Genomic DNA, 23,983 nt, shown 5'->3' with positions numbered 1-23,983 from the left:
AGTTCTGCCTCAAGCTGGAGGAAACCTGCAGTTCTGGTTTTTCACAATAAAATCTGGAGGAAATCAAAGAATAAATGTGGAAAAAAAAGAAACAAAGTTCAGAAGATTTTATTCAATTTAACAAAAAGTTTATTAAAAAAATCTCAGAAATGTAAACAAAACCAAACATCTATTAAAAAAACGATTTTTATTTAAATACACAGAAACACAAAGTCCTCGGTCCATGATGAGTACCGATCCCCGTCCCTCCAGGACCCCCTGAGACCCGGGGCACCAGAGACCCGCTCCGAGTCTGGAGGGAGAGACTCCGCCCACCACCGGCGGCGGCACCGGGTCGGAGCGGCACCGGGTCGCAGGAGCCGGCCGGAGGCCCGGTCAAAGCGGCGGCGGCGGCGGCGGCAGGTCAGACGGTGGAGACAGAAGATTGTCGACTTCCTCCTGGAGAGCAGCAGCTTTCTCACTGAGCAGCATCTGAACACACACACACACACACACACACACAGGTTTGTATTTCTATCCTTGTGAGGACACTCATTGACATAATGCCTTTCCTAGCCCCTGACCCTGACCCTGACCCTAACCCTAACCCAGACCACAACACAGCCGAACCCTAAAGAAATGTTTTGACCTTTGACTTTTTTCAGTAACATGGTGAAGAAAACACTGTTTCCCTCATGAGGACCGGAAGAAGGTCCCACAAGGCACATCCAGCAGGTTTTACTATCCTTGTGGGGACATTTGGTCCCCACAAGGATAGAAAAATGCACACACACACACACACACACGCACGTTACTCTGGAGCTTCTGAGGATCGTTTCAACAAGAAGCAGCAGAGCAGCGACGCCAGAAACTCCTAAAGTTCACACTGAACGCTGCCCTCTGACCTCTGACCCCCACTGAAACCTCTCCTGAAGGAGTTCTTCTCCCTGGAACCTTCAGGAACTGGAATCTGGACCATGTGGTTCCTGTTCTACATGATTTGACTTTATGACTTTATTCATCTCGTCTGACTGGTGTCCTCTGTGACCTCTGACCTCTGTTCTCACACAGGAAACTGTTTGAAGCTGCTGTCATGGCTGCCCTGGACTCTGCTGGACCCCAGGGGACCTGCTGGGGTCAAGGCTGGAATCACGTTCAATCAAATGAAATAGTAACACACACACACACACACACACACACACACACACACACACACCTTAGCAGACGCCACCATCTGCTCCGCCTGCTTCCTGTACAGGTGTGTGAGGCTCCTGCAGAGGTGGGCGGGGTCAGCGTTGGCCAGGTGAGTCAGAGAGGTGTAGCCGGCGGAGTACAGCTGCCTGGCTCTGGACTGCACACACACGCACGCACGCACGCACACACACACACACACACACACACACACACACACACACGCACAGACACGCACACGCACACACACGCACACACACACAGACACACAGACACACGCACACACACAGACACACACACACACGCACACAGAGGACAGGTTTTCGTCACGTGTCTCACGCCTCCGTCACCAGTCACCCAGCCGTGACCTCTGACCTCCAGCACGCCGGCCACCTCCATCAGGGGAATCAGCTCCGCCTTCACGCAGTAGCTGAGGCGGCGGGTCAGCTCGCTCAGCAGAGTCCGGAACGGCCAGAACTCCTCCAGCTCCTGAACGCAGCACAGAGAGGGGCGGGGCTGAGGACCAGGGCGGGGGCGGGGCTTCCAGCCGGGGGCGGGGCTTCCAGCCGGCGGCGGCTCACCTGGGCGAAGCGCAGCACGCAGGAGCAGAAGGCGGCGGCGGAGCTGAGCAGCGTCTGGACGAAGCCCCGGCTCAGCTGGAACCGGTCCGAGACCGCCACCAGGTCCGGGTCCTTCAGCAGGGCCAGCAGGACCAGGGCCAGGTACATCCTGAGGACCGGCTGGACCGGCACGGACTGGAGGGGGGAGGGGGGTCATGGGTCAACACAACAACAGAAGCGGTACAAGCAGGTCCCGGGTCTAGACCCGGTCTGGACCCGGTCCAGGTCCCGGTCCCTCACCTTCTTCACCGTCTGTCCGGCGGCTTTTCGGGGAACAAAACTCTCCGGAATCCCGACGGCGGCGAACATCCTCTGCTCCGCAGGCGAGAGAGACGTGACCTGAACACAGGGGGGCCGTGAGGGAGGGGGACCCCGGTCCCTGAACCCCCCCGGTCCCTGAACCCCCCCCGGTCCGTGTGGCTCACCTGTCTCAGGTAGACCATCCAGTCCGGTCTGCACTGGGCCAGCAGCTCGTACGGGGTCACCAGGTACAGCAGGTGCAGGTAGCTGCTGAGCAGCAGGCCGTCCAGACCGCGGGACAGGTCTCCGTACAGGACGGCACTGTGGGACACGTCCACCGAGCCTGGGACAGAGGACAGCACCTGAATGCACCGCTGGTACACCTGACAGCACCTGAACGCACCGCTCTGTTAAACCTGACAGCACCTGAACGCACCGCTGTTAAACCTGACAGCACCTGAACACACCGCTGTTAAACCTGACAGCACCTGAACACACCGCTGTTAAACCTGACAGCACCTGAACACACCGCTGTTAAACCTGACAGCACCTGAACGCACCGCTATGTTAAACCTGACAGCACCTGAACGCACCGCTGTTAAACCTGACAGCACCTGAACACACCGCTGTTAAACCTGACAGCACCTGAACGCACCGCTATGTTAAACCTGACAGCACCTGAACGCACCGCTGTTAAACCTGACAGCACCTGAACGCACCGCTCTGTTAAACCTGACAGCACCTGAACGCACCGCTCCGTTAAACCTGACAGCACCTGAACGCACCGCTCTGTTAAAACTGACAGCACCTGAACGCACCGCTCTGTTAAACCTGACAGCACCTGAACGCACCGCTCTGTTAAACCTGACAGCACCTGAACGCACCGCTCTGTTAAACCTGACAGCACCTGAACGCACCGCTGTTAAAACCTGACAGCACCTGAACGCACCGCTGTTAAACCTGACAGCACCTGAACGCACCGCTCCGTTAAACCTGACAGCACCTGAACGCACCGCTGTTAAACCTGACAGCACCTGAGCGCACCGCTTTTAAACCTGACAGCACCTGAACGCACCGCTGTTAAACCTGACAGCACCTGAACGCAGCACCTGAACGCACCGCTGTTAAACCTGCTGCTGCTCTGCTGACCCTGCTGCCCCCCCCCCCAGGCGAACCTTTGAAGGTGGCTCTTCCCAGCTGGGTGACCTGCAGCGTGGCGCCGTCGGCGGCGCAGACCAGACGCTGCTCCTGCAGCAGGCGGACGCTGCTCTGCAGCGCCTCCTGCAGGTCGGTGTCGGCGCACAGCTGCTGCCGCTGCACAAACAGCAGCGTCCCGCTCAGGAAGTCCTGCAGCTGCTGCAGCGACGTGCCGACCTGCCAGCACACACACACACACACAGACACACACAGACACACACACACACACACACACACACACACACACACACACACACACACACACACACACACACACACACACACACACACACACACACCATCAGAACCACCAGGCGCTGGAGCCTTAAAGGGAAGAAAGTCTCGGGATCGGTCAAAGGTCAGATAGAACCAGAACATTCCAGAGGAAATTTTGTCTTTGTGCCTGCCAGCTGCTGCCCACTGCTGTGTGTGTGCGTGTGTGTTTCATTGTGTCGTTGTACAACTCCTCCATGAGTTCTGAGCTGAAATCAGCTATGACACTCTGCAGCAGGTGTGTGTTGCCATGGAGACCAGCTGCTCTCAGCAGGTGTGTGTTGCCATGGAGACCAGCTGCTCTCAGCAGGTGTGTGTGTTGCCATGGAGACCAGCTGCTCTCAGCAGGTGTGTGTGTTGCCATGGAGACCAGCTGCTCTCAGCAGGTGTGTGTTGCCATGGAGACCAGCTGCTCTCAGCAGGTGTGTGTGTTGCCATGGAGACCAGCTGCTCTCAGCAGCCATGACAGTGAATCAGCAGTTTTTCATCCAGTTTGTTTGGTTGAAGAAATCTTGTTTCTCAAGAACTGAGAGTCAAAACTGAACTTTCTTTTTTTTTTTTTTTTATCTACTGTGGGCAGTAAAAGCCTTTCATGGATTCATCCTGAGGTTTTCCTGTCTGGAGGTTCATCCATTCATCCAGGGACAGACTGTGAAGATGTGAGAACTTTTGGATTTGAGCCAGAAAATCTCTCTGAAAGCATTGGAGCGGATGGAGAACGTTCTGCACTCTCCTCAAACAAACACATCTGGAGAGAGAACCGTTTGAGAGAGAGACGAAATGAGAGCTTTGTGACAATCACAAGGAAAAGACCTCCGTTTAGAGGTATGATGTGTGAAGATTTAGTGAGAATTGGGGTCGTAGGGACCAGTGAAGATTTTTTTTCTGGTTTGGATCGAGAGCCTCCAGCGCTCTCCCTCTCCAACACACACCCATTATAAACTCCAAAAAAGGCTGAAATACTCACCACACTTTAAAGCTCAAAGTTCAAATTTGGTAAAAGACATTGAAATGAGGTTTTCACATCTGAAGAGAGAACAAACATGGCTAAGTTTTGATGTTTTAATGATGCTTCTACATGAAAGCATGGCGAGGTACGGTGGACTTGTTTGGGGCAGATATTTCTGAGTTTTTTGGCGACTCTCATCCGGAATGAACGGGAAAAAATTGCCGGTTTTTGGCCATTTTCTCGGTTATATTTTGCCAGAAAAGTCGCAGAACACTTCCCGGAATTTACACACGTTTTGATGTGCTTTTTGTGGTGCTGCTCCAAACGGTGCGAGACTAGTTATCTGGCAAATTGTTAACTAGTGATGTTGTCAAAGTTCTTCTGCTGAATGAATCAGGAAGTGTGAATGAGCCAGGATGTGCGTCAGATGCAGCTGAGAGGGTGAAAGAGGAGAATTAAAATAATTAGTGAATGTCCCCCTGACGTCTGCGTCTGAAATGAAATGTTTTAAATGATCTTTATACGGTTCTCTGCCTCTGTGAAGCTCGTAGTGACGGCTGCTCTGTGAAAAGCGATGCACAAACACATTTCACTTCCTCACAAAACACGATAGTATTATAGCTTTTATTCTGCAGACATGATTAAATCCGTTTTTCTGCGTTTTGCCGTGAACGCCGTGCTGCTCTGCGTGTGTGTGTGTGTGTGTGTATTACTTAATGCTGCTGCTGATCAGCTGCTGGTTCTGCTGTCATCCTGATCAAAATCGTTCTACTGCAGCCTCCAGCAGGAAGGTGGCGCTGTGGTTCTACCAGCATCACTGCTCTGTGGCGACGGAGACGATGCAGGGCTGCGAGTCCAGCTTCTCTAGAGATCTGTGTGTTTTGTGTCTGAACAAAGAAATCATCCTGCTGCTTCCTACACCCGACATGAGCAGCAGAGCGGGGAGTGACGTGGACGAGTGAGGTAGAGGAGTGAGGTAGAGGAGGAGTGAGGTAGAGGAGTGAGGTAGAGGAGGAGTGATGCAGACTGACCATCCCTCTCTGGACTCTGAGCAGACTGACCTTTAACCCGATGAGGGACAGGATGAGGCTGAGGAGGCCTTTTCCGTCGCCGTGCATCAGCTGACTGTAGCAGTTCTCCACCGGGGCGCAGAGCAGAGTCTTCACCTGAGGGGGCAGCAGAGAGTCAGGAGACACCGGAGAACCCAGCAGCTTCCAGGGTCAGGCTCCGTCCACCCAGAGACACGCGGCCTGAGCCTTCAGACCCGGTCCGGTCCTGTCCCCACCTTGTCCCTGCCCTGTCCTCACCTTGTCCCGGTCCTGTCCTCACCTTGTCCCGGTCCTGTCCCCACCTTGTCCCGGTCCTGTCCTCACCTTGTCCCGGTCCGGTCCTCACCTTGTCCCGGTCCCGGTCCTGCAGGATCAGGATGCTCTCTCCCACCGAGTCGATTCCGGCCCGCCCGGCTCGTCCCACCATCTGCTTGTACTGAGTCCTCTTCAGGAACTCTGAGGCCACGTAGGGGGAGCGGAGGATCACCCTGCGGGGGGACGGGGGGGACGGGGGGACAGTCAGCCTCAGCCGTCCGCAGTGGACCGTGCCCCCCCCCCCCCGGCGGTCCGACCTGCGCGCCGGCAGGTTGACGCCTGCAGCCAGGGTGGAGGTGCAGGCCAGCAGGCAGAGCACGCCGGCGGAGTACGCCTCCTCCACCAGCCGCCGCTCCTCCGAGGTCAGGCCGCTGTGGTGGTACGCCAGGCCGAAGGGGACGGTCCTCCGCAGCACCGGGCACACCCAGCCCTGCCCCCCCGCCCTCAGCTGCCGCAGCAGCTCCGCCTTCTCCTCGCGCCGGTGCTGCAGGAACTCCCTGAGGGCGGAGGAGGGGGTGAGGGGGTGAGGGGGGGGGGGGGGGGGGGGGGGGGTGAGGGGAGGGGGCGGGGACTCACTCCTTCAGGTAGCTGCAGATCATCTGGGCCACGTTCTCGCAGTTCTTCTTGGTGGGACAGAAGACCAGGCAGGAGTGGGACGGGACCACCTCCGTCACCAGAGCCACCACGTGGTCCGGGTCAGCCTTCTGCATGGAGCTGGAGTACTGCGGGACGGAGCGTCAGTCAGGGGGTGTGTGTCTGTGTGTGTGTGTGTGTGTGTGTGTGTGTGTGTGTGTGTGTGTGTGTGTGTGTGTGTGTGTGTGCTCACCTTGAAGCTGAGCTGGCGTGAGAAGCTGAGGCCGCTCTCCTCCGTCGGGTCCACCTGGTAGACGGAGTCTCCCAGCTTGACGAACTCCTTCAGCTCCACCTGAGGACGGAGGGACAGGCGGCGGGAGTCGGACCGGGGACCGTCCTGCGGGGCGGAGCGGGGCAAGGCGGGGAGGGGCGGGGCAGGGTGGGGCAGGACGGGGCAGGACGGGGCAGGACGGGGCAGGATGGGGCAGGGCGGGGCAGGACGGGGCAGGATGGGGCAGGGCGGGGCAGGATGGGGCAGGACGGGGCGGCGGGGCAGGACGGGGCAGGACGGGGCAGGACGGGGCAGGACGGGGCAGGATGGGGCAGGATGGGGCAGGGCGGGGCAGGACGGGGCGGCGGGGCAGGACGGGACTCACCGGACGGAAGTCGCTGGAGAAGTGTTCTGCTCTCAGGAAAACCTGCAGGTCTCCGATGTTCCCCAAGGTGGCGCTCATCCCGATGATCTGAGTGGACTCTGGGGGGGGGGGGGCAGTCAGAAGTCAAACCATGAAGACAGAATGTCCTCTTCCCGGTGAAGACGGTGAGGACGGGCCGTGGTGCGTTCAGGGACACTCACTGCTCACATACTGGACTTTGGCCAGAGTGGTCTCAATGAGGGCTCCTCTGCTGCCGTCCCCCAGCATGTGGAGCTGCAACACACACACACACACACACACACACACACACACACACACACACACACACACACACACACACACACACACACACACACACACACACACACACACACACACACACACACACACACAGCTAGAGCCTGGATCACACACACACCGTCCCTCACACCAGAGTCCTGCACCGGGTCCAGTACCCGCAAAAACAGCTGATTTGTGGGTGGTTTTTTTTTTTTCTCGGGTTCGGATCTGGGTGGGAACAATATCTTGCGGGTCACGTCGCAGGTTGTAGATTGACTCATGAGAATCAATATAAAATAATAATAAATAAAATAAAATAAAAGCGTAAGTTGGAAGCTGTTTGTGAGGCTGTGGCGTGAACCGTCCGCTGCGACCGTCTGCAGCGCCGCCGCTCTGCTGCATCCATCTCCAGGCTTCAGTCAGCTGAGCAAAATACAGAAAACTGTCGTGGTCATTATTTACTCTCTGAGGGTCGCTTCCTGTCACAGTCATTGGCTCAGCTGTTTCATCGCGTTTCACCATCTAATAACAGTTTGTGATTGGACGAGAGCATCAAACGGTCTGCTGCCGTCTGACAGGCGCCACTTCCAAACAGTTACTAGCTATTTAGATATTTGAGAAATAAATGATCAAACGTAGAACTATCACTTTGTAAAGTTCCTGAAGTGTTCAGACATCACCGTGTTTCCCTGATGGATTACTTTTCTCCTCCATGGATTCTGAACATGTCTCGGCTCGTAGCTGCTGAACGACGGAAAGTTAGTCTGTTACACACTAAAGTTCCCTTTAAGAGATTAAAAGTTTAAAAGCATTAAACGTAACAAACGAGTGTTTTTCCAGTTGTGTGGCAGAAGAACAGCAGGGGGGATGATTCAGGACTGAAGTCAGGCTGTTGCTGGAGGAGCTGCTTCCTCCAGGTGTTGTTTCCTCACTGGACCTGGACTGAGGAGATCTGCTGTTCAGTGACAAAACGACCCAAAATGATTCCTTCACATCCGGGTTCCGGGTCGGGTTCCGGGTCGGGTTTCAACGGGTCGGATCGGGTCTCGGTACCAATCGGGCTGATGAGCGGGTCTGCGGTTTGGTTGCGGGTTTGCACGTCCCCTGGTCGGGCTGGGTCGGGTCTTGAAAATTGAACCCGTGCAGGACTCTGCCTCACACACACACACACACACACACACACACACACACACACACACACACACACACACACACACACACACACACACTGGCACCTCGTCCACCACCAGCAGCCCCAGCTCCTGCAGCCGGCCGGCCTCCAGCAGCGCCTCCACCAGGCTGTGAGCCTTCTCGATGGTCGCCACGTACAGAGAGCGCCGGCCCCGCCTCCTCAGCGGCGGGAACCGCCCCCTGCTGCCCGCGTACTCCTCCACCAGGAAGTCCAGCTCCAGGCCCAGAGCGGCCAGGCCGCGCACCTGCAACACACACACACACACACACACACACACACACACACACACACACACACACACACACACACACACACACACACACAGTCTGAGTGATCCAGAGTGTATGTTATACTGTGTGTGTTATAGGGTGTGTATTATAGGGTGTGTGTTATAGGGTGTGTGTTATAGGGTGTGTGTTATAGGGTGTGTGTTACAGGGTGTGTGTTATAGGGTGTGTGTTATAGAGTGTGTGTTATAGGGTGTGTGTTATAGAGTGTGTGTTATAGGGTGTGTGTTATAGAGTGTGTGTTATAGGGTGTGTGTTATAGGGTGTGTGTTACAGGGTGTGTGTTACAGGGTGTGTGTTATAGGGTGTGTGTTATAGAGTGTGTGTTATAGGTGTGTGTTATAGGTGTGTGTTATAGGGTGTGTGTTACAGGGTGTGTGTTATAGGGTGTGTGTTATAGGGTGTGTGTTATAGGGTGTGTTATAGGGTGTGTGTTACAGGGTGTGTGTTATAGAGTGTGTGTTATAGGGTGTGTGTTATAGAGTGTGTGTTATAGGGTGTGTGTTATAGGGTGTGTGTTACAGGGTGTGTGTTATAGAGTGTGTGTTATAGAGTGTGTGTTATAGGTGTGTGTTATAGGTGTGTGTTATAGGGTGTGTGTTATAGGGTGTGTGTTATAGAGTGTGTGTTATAGGGTGTGTGTTATAGGGTGTGTGTTACAGGGTGTGTGTTATAGGGTGTGTGTTATAGGGTGTGTGTTATAGAGTGTGTGTTATAGGGTGTGTGTTATAGGGTGTGTGTTACAGGGTGTGTGTTATAGGGTGTGTGTTATAGAGTGTGTGTTATAGGTGTGTGTTATAGGTGTGTGTTATAGGGTGTGTGTTATAGGGTGTGTGTTATAGAGTGTGTGTTATAGGGTGTGTGTTATAGGGTGTGTGTTACAGGGTGTGTGTTATAGGTGTGTGTTATAGGTGTGTGTTATAGGGTGTGTGTTATAGGGTGTGTGTTATACGGTGTGTTATAGGGTGTGTGTTACAGGGTGTGTGTTATAGAGTGTGTGTTATAGGGTGTGTGTTATAGGGTGTGTGTTATAGAGTGTGTGTTATAGGGTGTGTGTTATAGGGTGTGTGTTACAGGGTGTGTGTTACAGGGTGTGTGTTATAGGGTGTGTGTTATAGAGTGTGTGTTATAGGTGTGTGTTATAGGTGTGTGTTATAGGGTGTGTGTTATAGGGTGTGTGTTATAGAGTGTGTGTTATAGGGTGTGTGTTATAGGTGTGTGTTATAGGTGTGTGTTATAGGGTGTGTGTTATAGAGTGTGTGTTATAGGTGTGTGTTATAGGTGTGTGTTATAGGGTGTGTGTTACAGGGTGTGTGTTATAGGGTGTGTGTTATAGGGTGTGTGTTATAGAGTGTGTGTTATAGGGTGTGTGTTATAGGTGTGTGTTATAGGGTGTGTGTTATAGAGTGTGTGTTACAGGGTGTGTGTTACAGGGTGTGTGTTATAGGGTGTGTGTTATAGGGTGTGTGTTACAGGGTGTGTGTTATAGGGTGTGTGTTATAGGGTGTGTGTTATAGAGTGTGTGTTATAGGGTGTGTGTTATAGGTGTGTGTTATAGGGTGTGTGTTACAGGGTGTGTGTTACAGGGTGTGTGTTATAGGGTGTGTGTTACAGGGTGTGTGTTACAGGGTGTGTGTTATAGGGTGTGTGTTATAGGGTGTGTGTTACAGGTGTGTGTTATAGGTGTGTGTTATAGGGTGTGTGTTACAGGGTGTGTGTTACAGGGTGTGTGTTATAGGGTGTGTGTTATAGAGTGTGTGTTATAGGGTGTGTGTTATAGGGTGTGTGTTATAGGTGTGTGTTATAGGTGTGTGTTATAGGGTGTGTGTTACAGGGTGTGTGTTATAGGGTGTGTGTTACAGGGTGTGTGTTACAGGGTGTGTGTTATAGGGTGTGTGTTATAGGGTGTGTGTTATAGGGTGTGTGTTATAGGTGTGTGTTATAGGTGTGTGTTATAGGGTGTGTGTTACAGGGTGTGTGTTATAGGGTGTGTGTTACAGGGTGTGTGTTACAGGGTGTGTGTTATAGGGTGTGTGTTATAGGGTGTGTGTTATAGGTGTGTGTTATAGGTGTGTGTTATAGGGTGTGTGTTACAGGGTGTGTGTTACAGGGTGTGTGTTACAGGGTGTGTGTTATAGGGTGTGTGTTATAGAGTGTGTGTTATAGGTGTGTGTTATAGGTGTGTGTTATAGGGTGTGTGTTACAGGGTGTGTGTTATAGGGTGTGTGTTACAGGGTGTGTGTTACAGGGTGTGTGTTATAGGTGTGTGTTATAGGGTGTGTGTTATAGAGTGTGGTTATAGGGTGTGTGTTATAGGTGTGTGTTATAGGTGTGTGTTACAGGGTGTGTGTTACAGGGTGTGTGTTATAGGGTGTGTGTTATAGGGTGTGTGTTATAGGTGTGTGTTATAGGTGTGTGTTATAGGGTGTGTGTTACAGGGTGTGTGTTACAGGGTGTGTGTTATAGGGTGTGTGTTACAGGGTGTGTGTTACAGGGTGTGTGTTATAGGGTGTGTGTTATAGGGTGTGTGTTATAGGTGTGTGTTATAGGTGTGTGTTATAGGGTGTGTGTTACAGGGTGTGTGTTACAGGGTGTGTGTTATAGGGTGTGTGTTATAGAGTGTGTGTTATAGGGTGTGTGTTATAGGGTGTGTGTTATAGGTGTGTGTTATAGGTGTGTGTTATAGGGTGTGTGTTACAGGGTGTGTGTTATAGGGTGTGTGTTATAGGGTGTGTGTTACAGGGTGTGTGTTATAGGGTGTGTGTTATAGGGTGTGTGTTACAGGGTGTGTGTTACAGGGTGTGTGTTATAGGTGTGTGTTATAGGGTGTGTTATAGGGTGTGTGTTACAGGGTGTGTGTTATAGGGTGTGTGTTATAGGTGTGTGTTATAGGGTGTGTGTTATAGGGTGTGTGTTATAGGGTGTGTGTTATAGGTGTGTGTTATAGGTGTGTGTTATAGGGTGTGTGTTATAGGGTGTGTGTTATAGGGTGTGTGTTATAGAGTGTGTGTTATAGGTGTGTGTTATAGGTGTGTGTTATAGGGTGTGTGTTACAGGGTGTGTGTTATAGGGTGTGTGTTACAGGGTGTGTGTTATAGGGTGTGTGTTATAGAGTGTGTGTTATAGGTGTGTGTTATAGGTGTGGTTATAGGGTGTGTGTTACAGGGTGTGTGTTATAGGGTGTGTGTTACAGGGTGTGTGTTACAGGGTGTGTGTTATAGGGTGTGTGTTATAGGGTGTGTGTTATAGAGTGTGTGTTATAGGGTGTGTGTTATAGGGTGTGTGTTACAGGGTGTGTGTTATAGGGTGTGTGTTATAGGGTGTGTGTTATAGGGTGTGTGTTATAGGGTGTGTGTTATGGTGTGTGTTATAGGTGTGTGTTATAGGGTGTGTGTTACAGGGTGTGTGTTATAGGGTGTGTGTTACAGGGTGTGTGTTACAGGGTGTGTGTTATAGGGTGTGTGTTATAGGGTGTGTGTTATAGAGTGTGTGTTATAGGGTGTGTGTTATAGGTGTGTGTTATAGGTGTGTGTTATAGGGTGTGTGTTATAGGGTGTGTGTTATAGGGTGTGTGTTATAGGGTGTGTGTTACAGGGTGTGTGTTATAGGGTGTGTGTTATAGGGTGTGTGTTACAGGGTGTGTGTACAGGGTGTGTGTTATAGGTGTGTGTTATAGGTGTGTGTTATAGGGTGTGTGTTATAGGGTGTGTGTTACAGGGTGTGTGTTATAGGGTGTGTGTTATAGGGTGTGTGTACAGGGTGTGTGTTACAGGGTGTGTGTTATAGGTGTGTGTTATACGGGTGTGTGTTATAGGGGTGTGTGTTATAGGGTGTGTGTTACAGGGTGTGGTTATGGGTGTGTGTTATAGGGTGTGTGTTATAGGGTGTGTGTTATAGTGTGTGTTTTGTGTGTGTTATAGGGTGTGTGTTACAGGGTGTGTGTTGTAGGGTGTGTGTTATAGGGTGTGTGTTATAGGGTGTGTGTATAGGGTGTGTGTTATAGGTGTGTGTTATAGGGGTGTGTGTTACAGGGTGTGTGTTGTAGGGTGTGTGTGTTATAGGGTGTGTGTTATAGGTGTGTGTGTCTAGGGTGTGTGTTACAGGGTGTGTGTTGTAGGGTTGTGTGTTATAGGGTGTGTGTTATAGGTGTGTGTTATAGGGTGTGTGTTATAGGGTGTGGTTATAGGGTGTGTGTTATAGGGTGTGTGTTATAGGGTGTGTGTTATAGGGTGTGTGTTAGGTGTGTGTTATAGGGTGTGTGTTATAGTGGGGTGTTACAGGGTGTGTGTTGTAGGGTGTGTGTTATAGGGTGTGTGTTACAGGGTGTGTGTTACAGGGTGTGTGTTATAGGGTGTGTGTTATAGGGTGTGTGTTACAGGGTGTGTGTTACAGGGTGTGTGTTATAGGGTGTGTGTTATAGGGTGTGTGTTATAGGTGTGTGTTATAGGGTGTGGTATAGGTGTGTGTTATAGGGTGTGTGTTATAGGTGTGTGTTATAGGGTGTGTGTTACAGGGTGTGTGTTGTAGGGTGTGTGTTATAGGTGTGTGTTATAGGGTGTGTGTTATAGGTGTGTGTTATAGGGTGTGTGTTACAGGGTGTGTGTTGTAGGGTGTGTGTTATAGGGTGTGTGTTATAGGTGTGTGTTATAGGGTGTGTGTTATAGGGGTGTGTGTTATAGGTGTGTGTTATAGGGTGTGTGTTACAGGGTGTGTGTTACAGGGTGTGTGTTACAGGGTGTGTGTTATAGGTGTGTGTTATAGGTGTGTGTTATAGGGTGTGTGTTATAGGTGTGTGTTATAGGGTGTGTGTTATAGGTGTGTGTTATAGGGTGTGTGTTACAGGGTGTGTGTTGTAGGGTGTGTGTTATAGGTGTGTGTTATAGGGTTGTGTTATAGGTGTGTGTTATAGGGTGTGTTACAGGTGTGTGTTGTCGGGTGTGTGTTATAGGGTGTGTGTTACAGGGTGTGTGTTACAGGGGTGTGTTAGGGTGTGTGTTACAGGGTGTGTGTTACAGGGTGTGTGTTACAGGGTGTGTGTTACAGGGTGTTGTGTTATAGGGTGTTGTTACAGGGTGTGTGTTATAGGGTGTGTACAGGGTGTGTGTTACAGGGTGTGTGTTATAGGGTGTGTTATAGGTGGGTGTTATGGGTGTGTTATAGGGTGTGGTTACAGGGTGTGTGTTATGGGTGTGTATAGGGTGTGTGTTACAGGGTGTGTGTTATAGGGTGTGTGTTATAGGGTGTGTGTTATAGGGGTGTGTTATAGGGGGTGTGTTATAGGGTGTGTGTTATAGGGTGTGTGTTACAGGGTGGTGTTATAGGGTGTGTTATAGGTGTGTGTTATAGAGTGTGTGTTAAAGGGTGTGTGTTATAGGGTGTGTGTTACAGGGTGTGTGTTATAGGGTGTGTGTTATAGGGTGTGTGTTATAGAGTGTGTGTTATAGGGTGTGTGTTATAGGGTGTGTGTTATAGGTGTGTGTTATAGGTGTGTGTTATAGGGTGTGTGTTACAGGGTGTGTGTTACAGGGTGTGTGTTATAGGGTGTGTGTTATAGGGTGTGTGTTATAGGGTGTGTGTTATAGGTGTGTGTTATAGGTGTGTGTTATAGGGTGTGTGTTATAGGGTGTGTGTTATAGGGTGTGTGTTACAGGGTGTGTGTTACAGGGTGTGTGTTATAGGGTGTGTGTTATAGGGTGTGTGTTATAGGTGTGTGTTATAGGTGTGTGTTATAGGGTGTGTGTTACAGGGTGTGTGTTACAGGGTGTGTGTTATAGGGTGTGTGTTATAGAGTGTGTGTTATAGGGTGTGTGTTATAGGGTGTGTGTTATAGGTGTGTGTTATAGGTGTGTGTTATAGGGTGTGTGTTACAGGGTGTGTGTTATAGGGTGTGTGTTACAGGGTGTGTGTTACAGGGTGTGTGTTATAGGGTGTGTGTTATAGGGTGTGTGTTATAGAGTGTGTGTTATAGGGTGTGTGTTATAGGTGTGTGTTATAGGTGTGTGTTATAGGGTGTGTGTTATAGGGTGTGTGTTATAGGGTGTGTGTTATAGGGTGTGTGTTACAGGGTGTGTGTTATAGGGTGTGTGTTATAGGGTGTGTGTTACAGGGTGTGTGTTACAGGGTGTGTGTTATAGGTGTGTGTTATAGGTGTGTGTTATAGGGTGTGTGTTATAGGTGTGTGTTATAGGTGTGTGTTATAGGGTGTGTGTTATAGGGTGTGTGTTACAGGGTGTGTGTTATAGGGTGTGTGTTATAGGGTGTGTGTTACAGGGTGTGTGTTACAGGGTGTGTGTTATAGGTGTGTGTTATAGGTGTGTGTTATAGGGTGTGTGTTATAGGGTGTGTGTTACAGGGTGTGTGTTACAGGGTGTGTGTTACAGGGTGTGTGTTATAGGGTGTGTGTTATAGGGTGTGTGTTATAGGTGTGTGTTATAGGTGTGTGTTATAGGGTGTGTTATAGGGTGTGTGTTACAGGGTGTGTGTTATAGGTGTGTGTTATAGGGTGTGTTATAGGGTGTGTGTTACAGGGTGTGTGTTATAGGTGTGTGTTATAGGTGTGTGTTATAGGTGTGTGTTATAGGGTGTGTTATAGGGTGTGTGTTACAGGGTGTGTGTTATAGGTGTGTGTTATAGGTGTGTGTTATAGGTGTGTGTTATAGGGTGTGTTACAGGGTGTGTGTTACAGGGTGTGTGTTATAGGGTGTGTGTTATAGGGTGTGTGTTATAGGTGTGTGTTATAGGTGTGTGTTATAGGGTGTGTTATAGGGTGTGTGTTACAGGGTGTGTGTTATAGGTGTGTGTTATAGGGTGTGTTATAGGGTGTGTGTTACAGGGTGTGTGTTATAGGTGTGTGTTATAGGTGTGTGTTATAGGGTGTGTTATAGGGTGTGTGTTACAGGGTGTGTGTTATAGGTGTGTGTTATAGGTGTGTGTTATAGGGTGTGTGTTATAGGGTGTGTGTTACAGGGTGTGTGTTATAGGGTGTGTGTTATAGGGTGTGTGTTACAGGGTGTGTGTTACAGGGTGTGTGTTATAGGTGTGTGTTATAGGTGTGTGTTATAGGGTGTGTGTTATAGGGTGTGTGTTACAGGGTGTGTGTTACAGGGTGTGTGTTACAGGGGTGTGTGTTATAGGGTGTGTGTTATAGGTGTGTGTTATAGGTGTGTGTTATAGGGTGTGTGTTACAGGGTGTGTGTTATAGGGTGTGTGTTATAGGGTGTGTGTTATAGGGTGTGTGTTATAGGTGTGTGTTATAGGGTGTGTGTTACAGGGTGTGTGTTGTAGGGTGTGTGTTATAGGGTGTGTGTTATAGGTGTGTGTTATAGGGTGTGTGTTACAGGGTGTGTGTTGTAGGGTGTGTGTTATAGGGTGTGTGTTATAGGTGTGTGTTATAGGGTGTGTGTTATAGGGTGTGTGTTATAGGGTGTGTGTTATAGGGTGTGTGTTATAGGGGTGTGTTATAGGTGTGTGTTATAGGGTGTGTGTTATAGGGTGTGTGTTACAGGGTGTGTGTTGTAGGGTGTGTGTTACAGGGTGTGTGTTACAGGGTGTGTGTTACAGGGTGTGTGTTACAGGGTGTGTGTTATAGGGTGTGTGTTATAGGGTGTGTGTTACAGGGTGTGTGTTATAGGGTGTGTGTTATAGGGTGTGTGTTATAGGTGTGTGTTATAGGGTGTGTGTTATAGGTGTGTGTTATAGGGTGTGTGTTATAGGTGTGTGTTATAGGGTGTGTGTTATAGGTGTGTGTTATAGGGTGTGTGTTACAGGGTGTGTGTTGTAGGGTGTGTGTTATAGGTGTGTGTTATAGGTGTGTGTTATAGGGTGTGTGTTATAGAGTGTGTGTTATAGGGTGTGTGTTATAGGGTGTGTGTTACAGGGTGTGTGTTATAGGGTGTGTGTTATAGGGTGTGTGTTATAGAGTGTGTGTTATAGGGTGTGTGTTATAGGGTGTGTGTTACAGGGTGTGTGTTATAGGGTGTGTGTTATAGAGTGTGTGTTATAGGTGTGTGTTATAGGTGTGTGTTATAGGGTGTGTGTTATAGGGTGTGTGTTATAGAGTGTGTGTTATAGGGTGTGTGTTATAGGGTGTGTGTTACAGGGTGTGTGTTATAGGTGTGTGTTATAGGGTGTGTGTTATAGGGTGTGTGTTATAGGGTGTGTGTTATAGGGTGTGTTATAGGGTGTGTGTTACAGGGTGTGTGTTATAGGGTGTGTGTTATAGAGTGTGTGTTATAGGGTGTGTGTTATAGGGTGTGTGTTATAGAGTGTGTGTTATAGGGTGTGTGTTATAGGGTGTGTGTTACAGGGTGTGTGTTACAGGGTGTGTGTTACAGGGTGTGTGTTATAGGGTGTGTGTTATAGAGTGTGTGTTATAGGTGTGTGTTATAGGTGTGTGTTATAGGGTGTGTGTTATAGGGTGTGTGTTATAGAGTGTGTGTTATAGGGTGTGTGTTATAGGGTGTGTGTTACAGGGTTGTGTGTTATAGGGTGTGTGTTATAGGGTGTGTTTATAGAGTGTGTGTTATAGGGTGTGTGTTATAGGGTGTGTGTTATAGGTGTGTGTTATAGGTGTGTGTTATAGGGTGTGTGTTACAGGGTGTGTGTTACAGGGTGTGTGTTATAGGGTGTGTGTTACAGGGTGTGTGTTACAGGGTGTGTGTTATAGGGTGTGTGTTATAGGGTGTGTGTTATAGGTGTGTGTTATAGGTGTGTGTTATAGGGTGTGTGTTACAGGGTGTGTGTTACAGGGTGTGTGTTATAGGGTGTGTGTTATAGAGTGTGTGTTATAGGGTGTGTGTTATAGGGTGTGTGTTATAGGTGTGTGTTATAGGTGTGTGTTATAGGGTGTGTGTTACAGGGTGTGTGTTATAGGGTGTGTGTTACAGGGTGTGTGTTACAGGGTGTGTGTTATAGGGTGTGTGTTATAGGGTGTGTGTTATAGGGTGTGTGTTATAGGTGTGTGTTATAGGTGTGTGTTATAGGGTGTGTGTTACAGGGTGTGTGTTATAGGGTGTGTGTTACAGGGTGTGTGTTACAGGGTGTGTGTTATAGGGTGTGTGTTATAGGGTGTGTGTTATAGGTGTGTGTTATAGGTGTGTGTTATAGGGTGTGTGTTACAGGGTGTGTGTTACAGGGTGTGTGTTACAGGGTGTGTGTTATAGGGTGTGTGTTATAGAGTGTGTGTTATAGGTGTGTGTTATAGGTGTGTGTTATAGGGTGTGTGTTACAGGGTGTGTGTTATAGGGTGTGTGTTACAGGGTGTGTGTTACAGGGTGTGTGTTATAGGGTGTGTGTTATAGGGTGTGTGTTATAGAGTGTGTGTTATAGGGTGTGTGTTATAGGGTGTGTGTTACAGGGTGTGTGTTACAGGGTGTGTGTTATAGGGTGTGTGTTACAGGGTGTGTGTTACAGGGTGTGTGTTATAGGGTGTGTGTTATAGGGTGTGTGTTATAGGTGTGTGTTATAGGTGTGTGTTATAGGGTGTGTGTTACAGGGTGTGTGTTACAGGGTGTGTGTTATAGGGTGTGTGTTACAGGGTGTGTGTTACAGGGTGTGTGTTATAGGGTGTGTGTTATAGGGTGTGTGTTATAGGTGTGTGTTATAGGTGTGTGTTATAGGGTGTGTGTTACAGGGTGTGTGTTACAGGGTGTGTGTTATAGGGTGTGTGTTATAGAGTGTGTGTTATAGGGTGTGTGTTATAGGGTGTGTGTTATAGGTGTGTGTTATAGGTGTGTGTTATAGGGTGTGTGTTACAGGGTGTGTGTTATAGGGTGTGTGTTATAGGTGTGTGTTATAGGTGTGTGTTATAGGGTGTGTGTTACAGGGTGTGTGTTATAGGGTGTGTGTTACAGGGTGTGTGTTATAGGGTGTGTGTTATAGGGTGTGTGTTATAGGTGTGTGTTATAGGTGTGTGTTATAGGGTGTGTGTTACAGGGTGTGTGTTACAGGGTGTGTGTTATAGGGTGTGTGTTATAGAGTGTGTGTTATAGGTGTGTGTTATAGGTGTGTGTTATAGGGTGTGTGTTACAGGGTGTGTGTTATAGGGTGTGTGTTACAGGGTGTGTGTTACAGGGTGTGTGTTATAGGGTGTGTGTTATAGGGTGTGTGTTATAGAGTGTGTGTTATAGGGTGTGTGTTATAGGGTGTGTGTTACAGGGTGTGTGTTATAGGGTGTGTGTTATAGGGTGTGTGTTATAGGGTGTGTGTTATAGGGTGTGTGTTATAGGTGTGTGTTATAGGTGTGTGTTATAGGGTGTGTGTTACAGGGTGTGTGTTATAGGGTGTGTGTTACAGGGTGTGTGTTACAGGGTGTGTGTTATAGGGTGTGTGTTATAGGGTGTGTGTTATAGAGTGTGTGTTATAGGGTGTGTGTTATAGGTGTGTGTTATAGGTGTGTGTTATAGGGTGTGTGTTATAGGGTGTGTGTTATAGGGTGTGTGTTATAGGGTGTGTGTTACAGGGTGTGTGTTATAGGGTGTGTGTTATAGGGTGTGTGTTACAGGGTGTGTGTTACAGGGTGTGTGTTATAGGTGTGTGTTATAGGTGTGTGTTATAGGGTGTGTGTTATAGGGTGTGTGTTACAGGGTGTGTGTTATAGGGTGTGTGTTATAGGGTGTGTGTTACAGGGTGTGTGTTACAGGGTGTGTGTTATAGGTGTGTGTTATAGGGTGTGTGTTATAGGTGTGTGTTATAGGGTGTGTGTTACAGGGTGTGTGTTGTAGGGTGTGTGTTATAGGGTGTGTGTTATAGGTGTGTGTTATAGGGTGTGTGTTACAGGGTGTGTGTTGTAGGGTGTGTGTTATAGGGTGTGTGTTATAGGGTGTGTGTTATAGGGTGTGTGTTATAGGGTGTGTGTTGTAGGGTGTGTGTTATAGGGTGTGTGTTACAGGGTGTGTGTTATAGGTGTGTGTTATAGGTGTGTGTTATAGGGTGTGTGTTGTAGGGTGTGTGTTATAGGGTGTGTGTTGTAGGGTGTGTGTTATAGGGTGTGTGTTATAGGTGTGTGTTATAGGGTGTGTGTTACAGGGTGTGTGTTATAGGTGTGTGTTATAGGTGTGTGTTATAGGGTGTGTGTTGTAGGGTGTGTGTTACAGGGTGTGTGTTGTAGGGTGTGTGTTATAGGGTGTGTGTTATAGGTGTGTGTTATAGGGTGTGTGTTACAGGGTGTGTGTTGTAGGGTGTGTGTTATAGGGTGTGTGTTATAGGGTGTGTGTTATAGGGTGTGTGTTATAGGGTGTGTGTTGTAGGGTGTGTGTTATAGGGTGTGTGTTACAGGGTGTGTGTTATAGGGTGTGTGTTATAGGGTGTGTGTTACAGGGTGTGTGTTACAGGGTGTGTGTTATAGGTGTGTGTTATAGGTGTGTGTTATAGGGTGTGTGTTATAGGGTGTGTGTTACAGGGTGTGTGTTACAGGGTGTGTGTTATAGGGTGTGTGTTATAGGGTGTGTGTTATAGGTGTGTGTTATAGGTGTGTGTTATAGGGTGTGTGTTACAGGGTGTGTGTTGTAGGGTGTGTGTTATAGGGTGTGTGTTATAGGGTGTGTGTTATAGGGTGTGTGTTATAGGTGTGTGTTATAGGGTGTGTGTTACAGGGTGTGTGTTGTAGGGTGTGTGTTATAGGGTGTGTGTTATAGGTGTGTGTTATAGGGTGTGTGTTACAGGGTGTGTGTTGTAGGGTGTGTGTTATAGGTGTGTGTTATAGGTGTGTGTTATAGGGTGTGTGTTATAGGTGTGTGTTATAGGGTGTGTGTTACAGGGTGTGTGTTGTAGGGTGTGTGTTATAGGGTGTGTGTTATAGGTGTGTGTTATAGGGTGTGTGTTATAGGTGTGTGTTATAGGGTGTGTGTTACAGGGTGTGTGTTGTAGGGTGTGTGTTATAGGGTGTGTGTTATAGGGTGTGTGTTATAGGGTGTGTGTTACAGGGTGTGTGTTATAGGGTGTGTGTTATAGGGTGTGTGTTATAGGGTGTGTGTTATAGGTGTGTGTTATAGGGTGTGTGTTACAGGGTGTGTGTTACAGGGTGTGTGTTACAGGGTGTGTGTTATAGGTGTGTGTTATAGGTGTGTGTTATAGGGTGTGTGTTATAGGTGTGTGTTATAGGGTGTGTGTTATAGGTGTGTGTTATAGGGTGTGTGTTACAGGGTGTGTGTTGTAGGGTGTGTGTTATAGGTGTGTGTTATAGGGTGTGTGTTATAGGTGTGTGTTATAGGGTGTGTGTTACAGGGTGTGTGTTACAGGGTGTGTGTTACAGGGTGTGTGTTATAGGGTGTGTGTTACAGGGTGTGTGTTACAGGGTGTGTGTTACAGGGTGTGTGTTATAGGGTGTGTGTTACAGGGTGTGTGTTATAGGGTGTGTGTTATAGGGTGTGTGTTACAGGGTGTGTGTTATAGGGTGTGTGTTACAGGGTGTGTGTTATAGGGTGTGTGTTATAGGGTGTGTGTTATAGGGTGTGTGTTACAGGGTGTGTGTTACAGGGTGTGTGTTCCAGTGGCCCAGTCTACATGGTGTTTTTTCAATACGACTGTAACAATCCTATTAAAGGAGTGTGTTCATGTACGGCAGACAAAGCGATCCAGGATGAATCCTGGTCCTCCAGGACCCCGGTGAAGCGGATCATCCAGCGTCCTGGGACATGAGGACAGGGTCTCTGAGGACCGTCCAGGTCTCGTCTCTGCAGCCGTCCTCAGACCCAGCACAGAGTTTCATCTGCTGATCTCTGCTCAGATAAAGTCCCGACATCTCCATGAGACCTGCTGAAGGAGCGCTGCTCCCCGGCCGGAGCGCCGCCCAGCGCCACGTCTCGGCGTGAGCTCTGCTCCGCATGCCCATGTTTCGAGTTAACTGGTGCCCGTGTTAACTGGTGACCAACAGATGACTGAGACTCGTAGTCGTTCTGGCGAACGTCGGTTATCTGCAGTTACAGTGAGTGTGGACGTTTAAAGTCTTTTTTGAGTTTTACTTTAACAGCTGCTGTAATCAGCAGGTGTTCACACAGACCTCCGCCGTCACTCATTAACACGAGAACCAGTTAATCCATAACACCAGCAGGCGATTGCTCATATTCTGCTATAGAGCTCTTTGAACAACTCACTGTTGCGCGATTTTCTTCCTTCTCTCCTCTCCAGTGTTTGTTCTCTCGGGGTTTTTATTTAAAAAAAGTGTTTTCTAACCACCGTCGTGTTTCTCTGCTGGTTTCTGACGGTCCTGCTTCCTGTTTACTGCGCACGTCATCACGTCACTACGTACGAGGGAACGCATGCCGAACAAATAATCCTCCGTTTAATCCGCTCCGCTGTCAGGCGGCGTTCATAAGGGACACGGAGCGGATTGTGGATCGGTGTAGATCGCCTGGTACAGTCGGCTCCGAGTGAAGCGGATCCACTCGGCGTTTACAGACACATTCACAACCCGCTCCGCCGATGAGCGGATCATACTGGTCCAGGTAAATGTGCCTAGTGTGTGTTCCAGGGTGTGTGTTCCAGGGTGTGTGTTATACTGTGTGTTCCAGGGTGTGTGTTATACTGTGTGTTCCAGGGTGTGTGTTCCAGGGTGTGTGTTATACTGTGTGTTCCAGGGTGTGTGTTATACTGTGTGTTCCAGGGTGTGTGTTCCAGAGTGTGTGTTATACCGTGTGTGTTCCAGAGTGTGTACCTTCTCCTGCACCAGGGACACGTAGGGCAGGATGAAGAGTCCGTCCCTCCTCCTCCTCAGGATTTCTCGCAGCAGCAGGATTTCGGCCACCAGCGTCTTTCCTCCGCTGGTGGGAAGCGAGAAGATCAGGTTCCTCCTCTGCCGGACGCAGTCCAGGTTCAGACAGGCGTGCTGCCAGTCTGAGACACACACACACACACACACACACACACACACACACACACACACACACACACACACACACACACACACACACACACACACACAGTGAGGGGTGTGTGGCGCCGTCTCTGGCCTGGGTTCTCGGTTCCCGGTTCTCACCGTACAGCGTGTCGATCCCCCTCAGGCGCCGCAGCAGGTCCTGGACTCGGCTCGGCAGACCGAAGAACGGCCCGAGGTCGGCGGTCTCGTCCGCCGCCGCCGCCTCCACGGCGCGGGCGGCCACGCCCATCTCCTCCGACACCGCCGCCTCCCGGAGCGCCGCTGCCCGGGAGACGCTGCGCGGCGCCGCCCCGTTTCCCAGCATGGCCCTCTTCAGCTGCTCCGCCACGCTCCGCCGGCCGCCGCCACCGCCGGCCGCCCGGGACGGCGAGGAGGACTCCCTCCGCCGCTCCTCCTCCTGCTGGAACTGCAGCTGGCTGGGCGGGAGCCGCTCCGCCGGGTCCGGCTCGTCCAGGAGGCTGTCGTCTTCCTGCCACTTGCCACCATCTTCCTGCCGCTCGCCGCCGCCATCTTCCCGCCACACGGCGTCTCTGTGGCTCCGCTCGGCGCCGTCCAGCTCGGCGAGGACGGCGCTGTCCTCCAGGATGCTGTCATAGTCTCCGAATAAATCCTCACCGTCGCTGCAAAACTGAGGAACATCGGAGAACCAAGATAAAACGGTAACGATACGTATCGCAGTCTGACGCTCGTTATCATTAGCGATACAATCAGCCAATCAGAGGAGAGCTGCTCCAGGCCGAGCCAATGGCAGAGCTGGAACAGAACCGTGGGAGGTCAGCACTCGACCCAGGAGCAGCTCGCCCAAAAGCTCAAGCTAAGCTAACAGCCGGCGGCTAAGCTAATGGCCCGGACTGACCCGAACACCTCCAGACGGGCGTGAACCCGACAGAACAGGGCAACATGGGGAAACAATAATAATAATAATAATAATAATAATAAAGCATTGGTTTTATACAGCGCTTTTCTGGACACTCAAAGACGCTTTACACTGCATTCTTCATTCTCTCCACACTGGGTGGTGGTAAGCTGCTGCTGGAGCCACAGCTGTCCTGGGGGAGACTGACGCCATCGGCCCCTCCCACCACCAACCAGACGACAGCCTGCGGGAGCGGGGATCGAACCGCCAACCTTCCGGTTATGAGACAACCCGCTCTACCATCTGAGCTAAATGAAACTGACTGACCGTTCAGACAAAACCAGAGGAGAGCTTTAGAATGAATGAATGAAAAACTGAAACTGTTCTTTAGCATCATGTGTTATGAAAACTAAATATGTAAACTAAAAATAACCTGTAGATTTCCTCAAGTCTC

The 23,983-nt window shown here is 49.8% G+C and overlaps 1 protein-coding gene across 1 annotated transcript in view; it reads right to left on the bottom strand.

The window, feature by feature from the left end:
* Nucleotides 1–117: 117 nt before the first annotated feature.
* Nucleotides 118–23,983, bottom strand: part of helq (helicase, POLQ like) — a 25,060-nt gene continuing 1,194 nt past the window's right edge. The window contains exons 2-18 of the mRNA XM_030085553.1: nucleotides 22,773–23,301; nucleotides 22,452–22,630; nucleotides 8,557–8,757; nucleotides 7,243–7,315; nucleotides 7,043–7,140; nucleotides 6,640–6,738; nucleotides 6,390–6,535; nucleotides 6,071–6,310; nucleotides 5,845–5,986; nucleotides 5,511–5,615; nucleotides 3,206–3,404; nucleotides 2,216–2,373; nucleotides 2,031–2,129; nucleotides 1,752–1,925; nucleotides 1,546–1,659; nucleotides 1,196–1,330; nucleotides 118–471 (exon numbers count right to left, since the gene is read on the bottom strand). Of these exons, the coding sequence (XP_029941413.1) occupies nucleotides 376–471; nucleotides 1,196–1,330; nucleotides 1,546–1,659; nucleotides 1,752–1,925; nucleotides 2,031–2,129; nucleotides 2,216–2,373; nucleotides 3,206–3,404; nucleotides 5,511–5,615; nucleotides 5,845–5,986; nucleotides 6,071–6,310; nucleotides 6,390–6,535; nucleotides 6,640–6,738; nucleotides 7,043–7,140; nucleotides 7,243–7,315; nucleotides 8,557–8,757; nucleotides 22,452–22,630; nucleotides 22,773–23,301 (2,787 nt within the window). The 3' untranslated portion in view covers nucleotides 118–375. The remainder of the gene's footprint in view (nucleotides 472–1,195; nucleotides 1,331–1,545; nucleotides 1,660–1,751; nucleotides 1,926–2,030; nucleotides 2,130–2,215; nucleotides 2,374–3,205; nucleotides 3,405–5,510; nucleotides 5,616–5,844; nucleotides 5,987–6,070; nucleotides 6,311–6,389; nucleotides 6,536–6,639; nucleotides 6,739–7,042; nucleotides 7,141–7,242; nucleotides 7,316–8,556; nucleotides 8,758–22,451; nucleotides 22,631–22,772; nucleotides 23,302–23,983) is intronic.

Source organism: Salarias fasciatus, assembly GCF_902148845.1.
Source record: "Salarias fasciatus chromosome 7 unlocalized genomic scaffold, fSalaFa1.1 super_scaffold_4, whole genome shotgun sequence".
NCBI lineage: Eukaryota > Metazoa > Chordata > Actinopteri > Blenniiformes > Blenniidae > Salarias > Salarias fasciatus.
The sequence above is the reverse complement of the archived record's forward strand: the minus strand, read 5'-3'. Positions and strand labels throughout refer to the sequence as shown.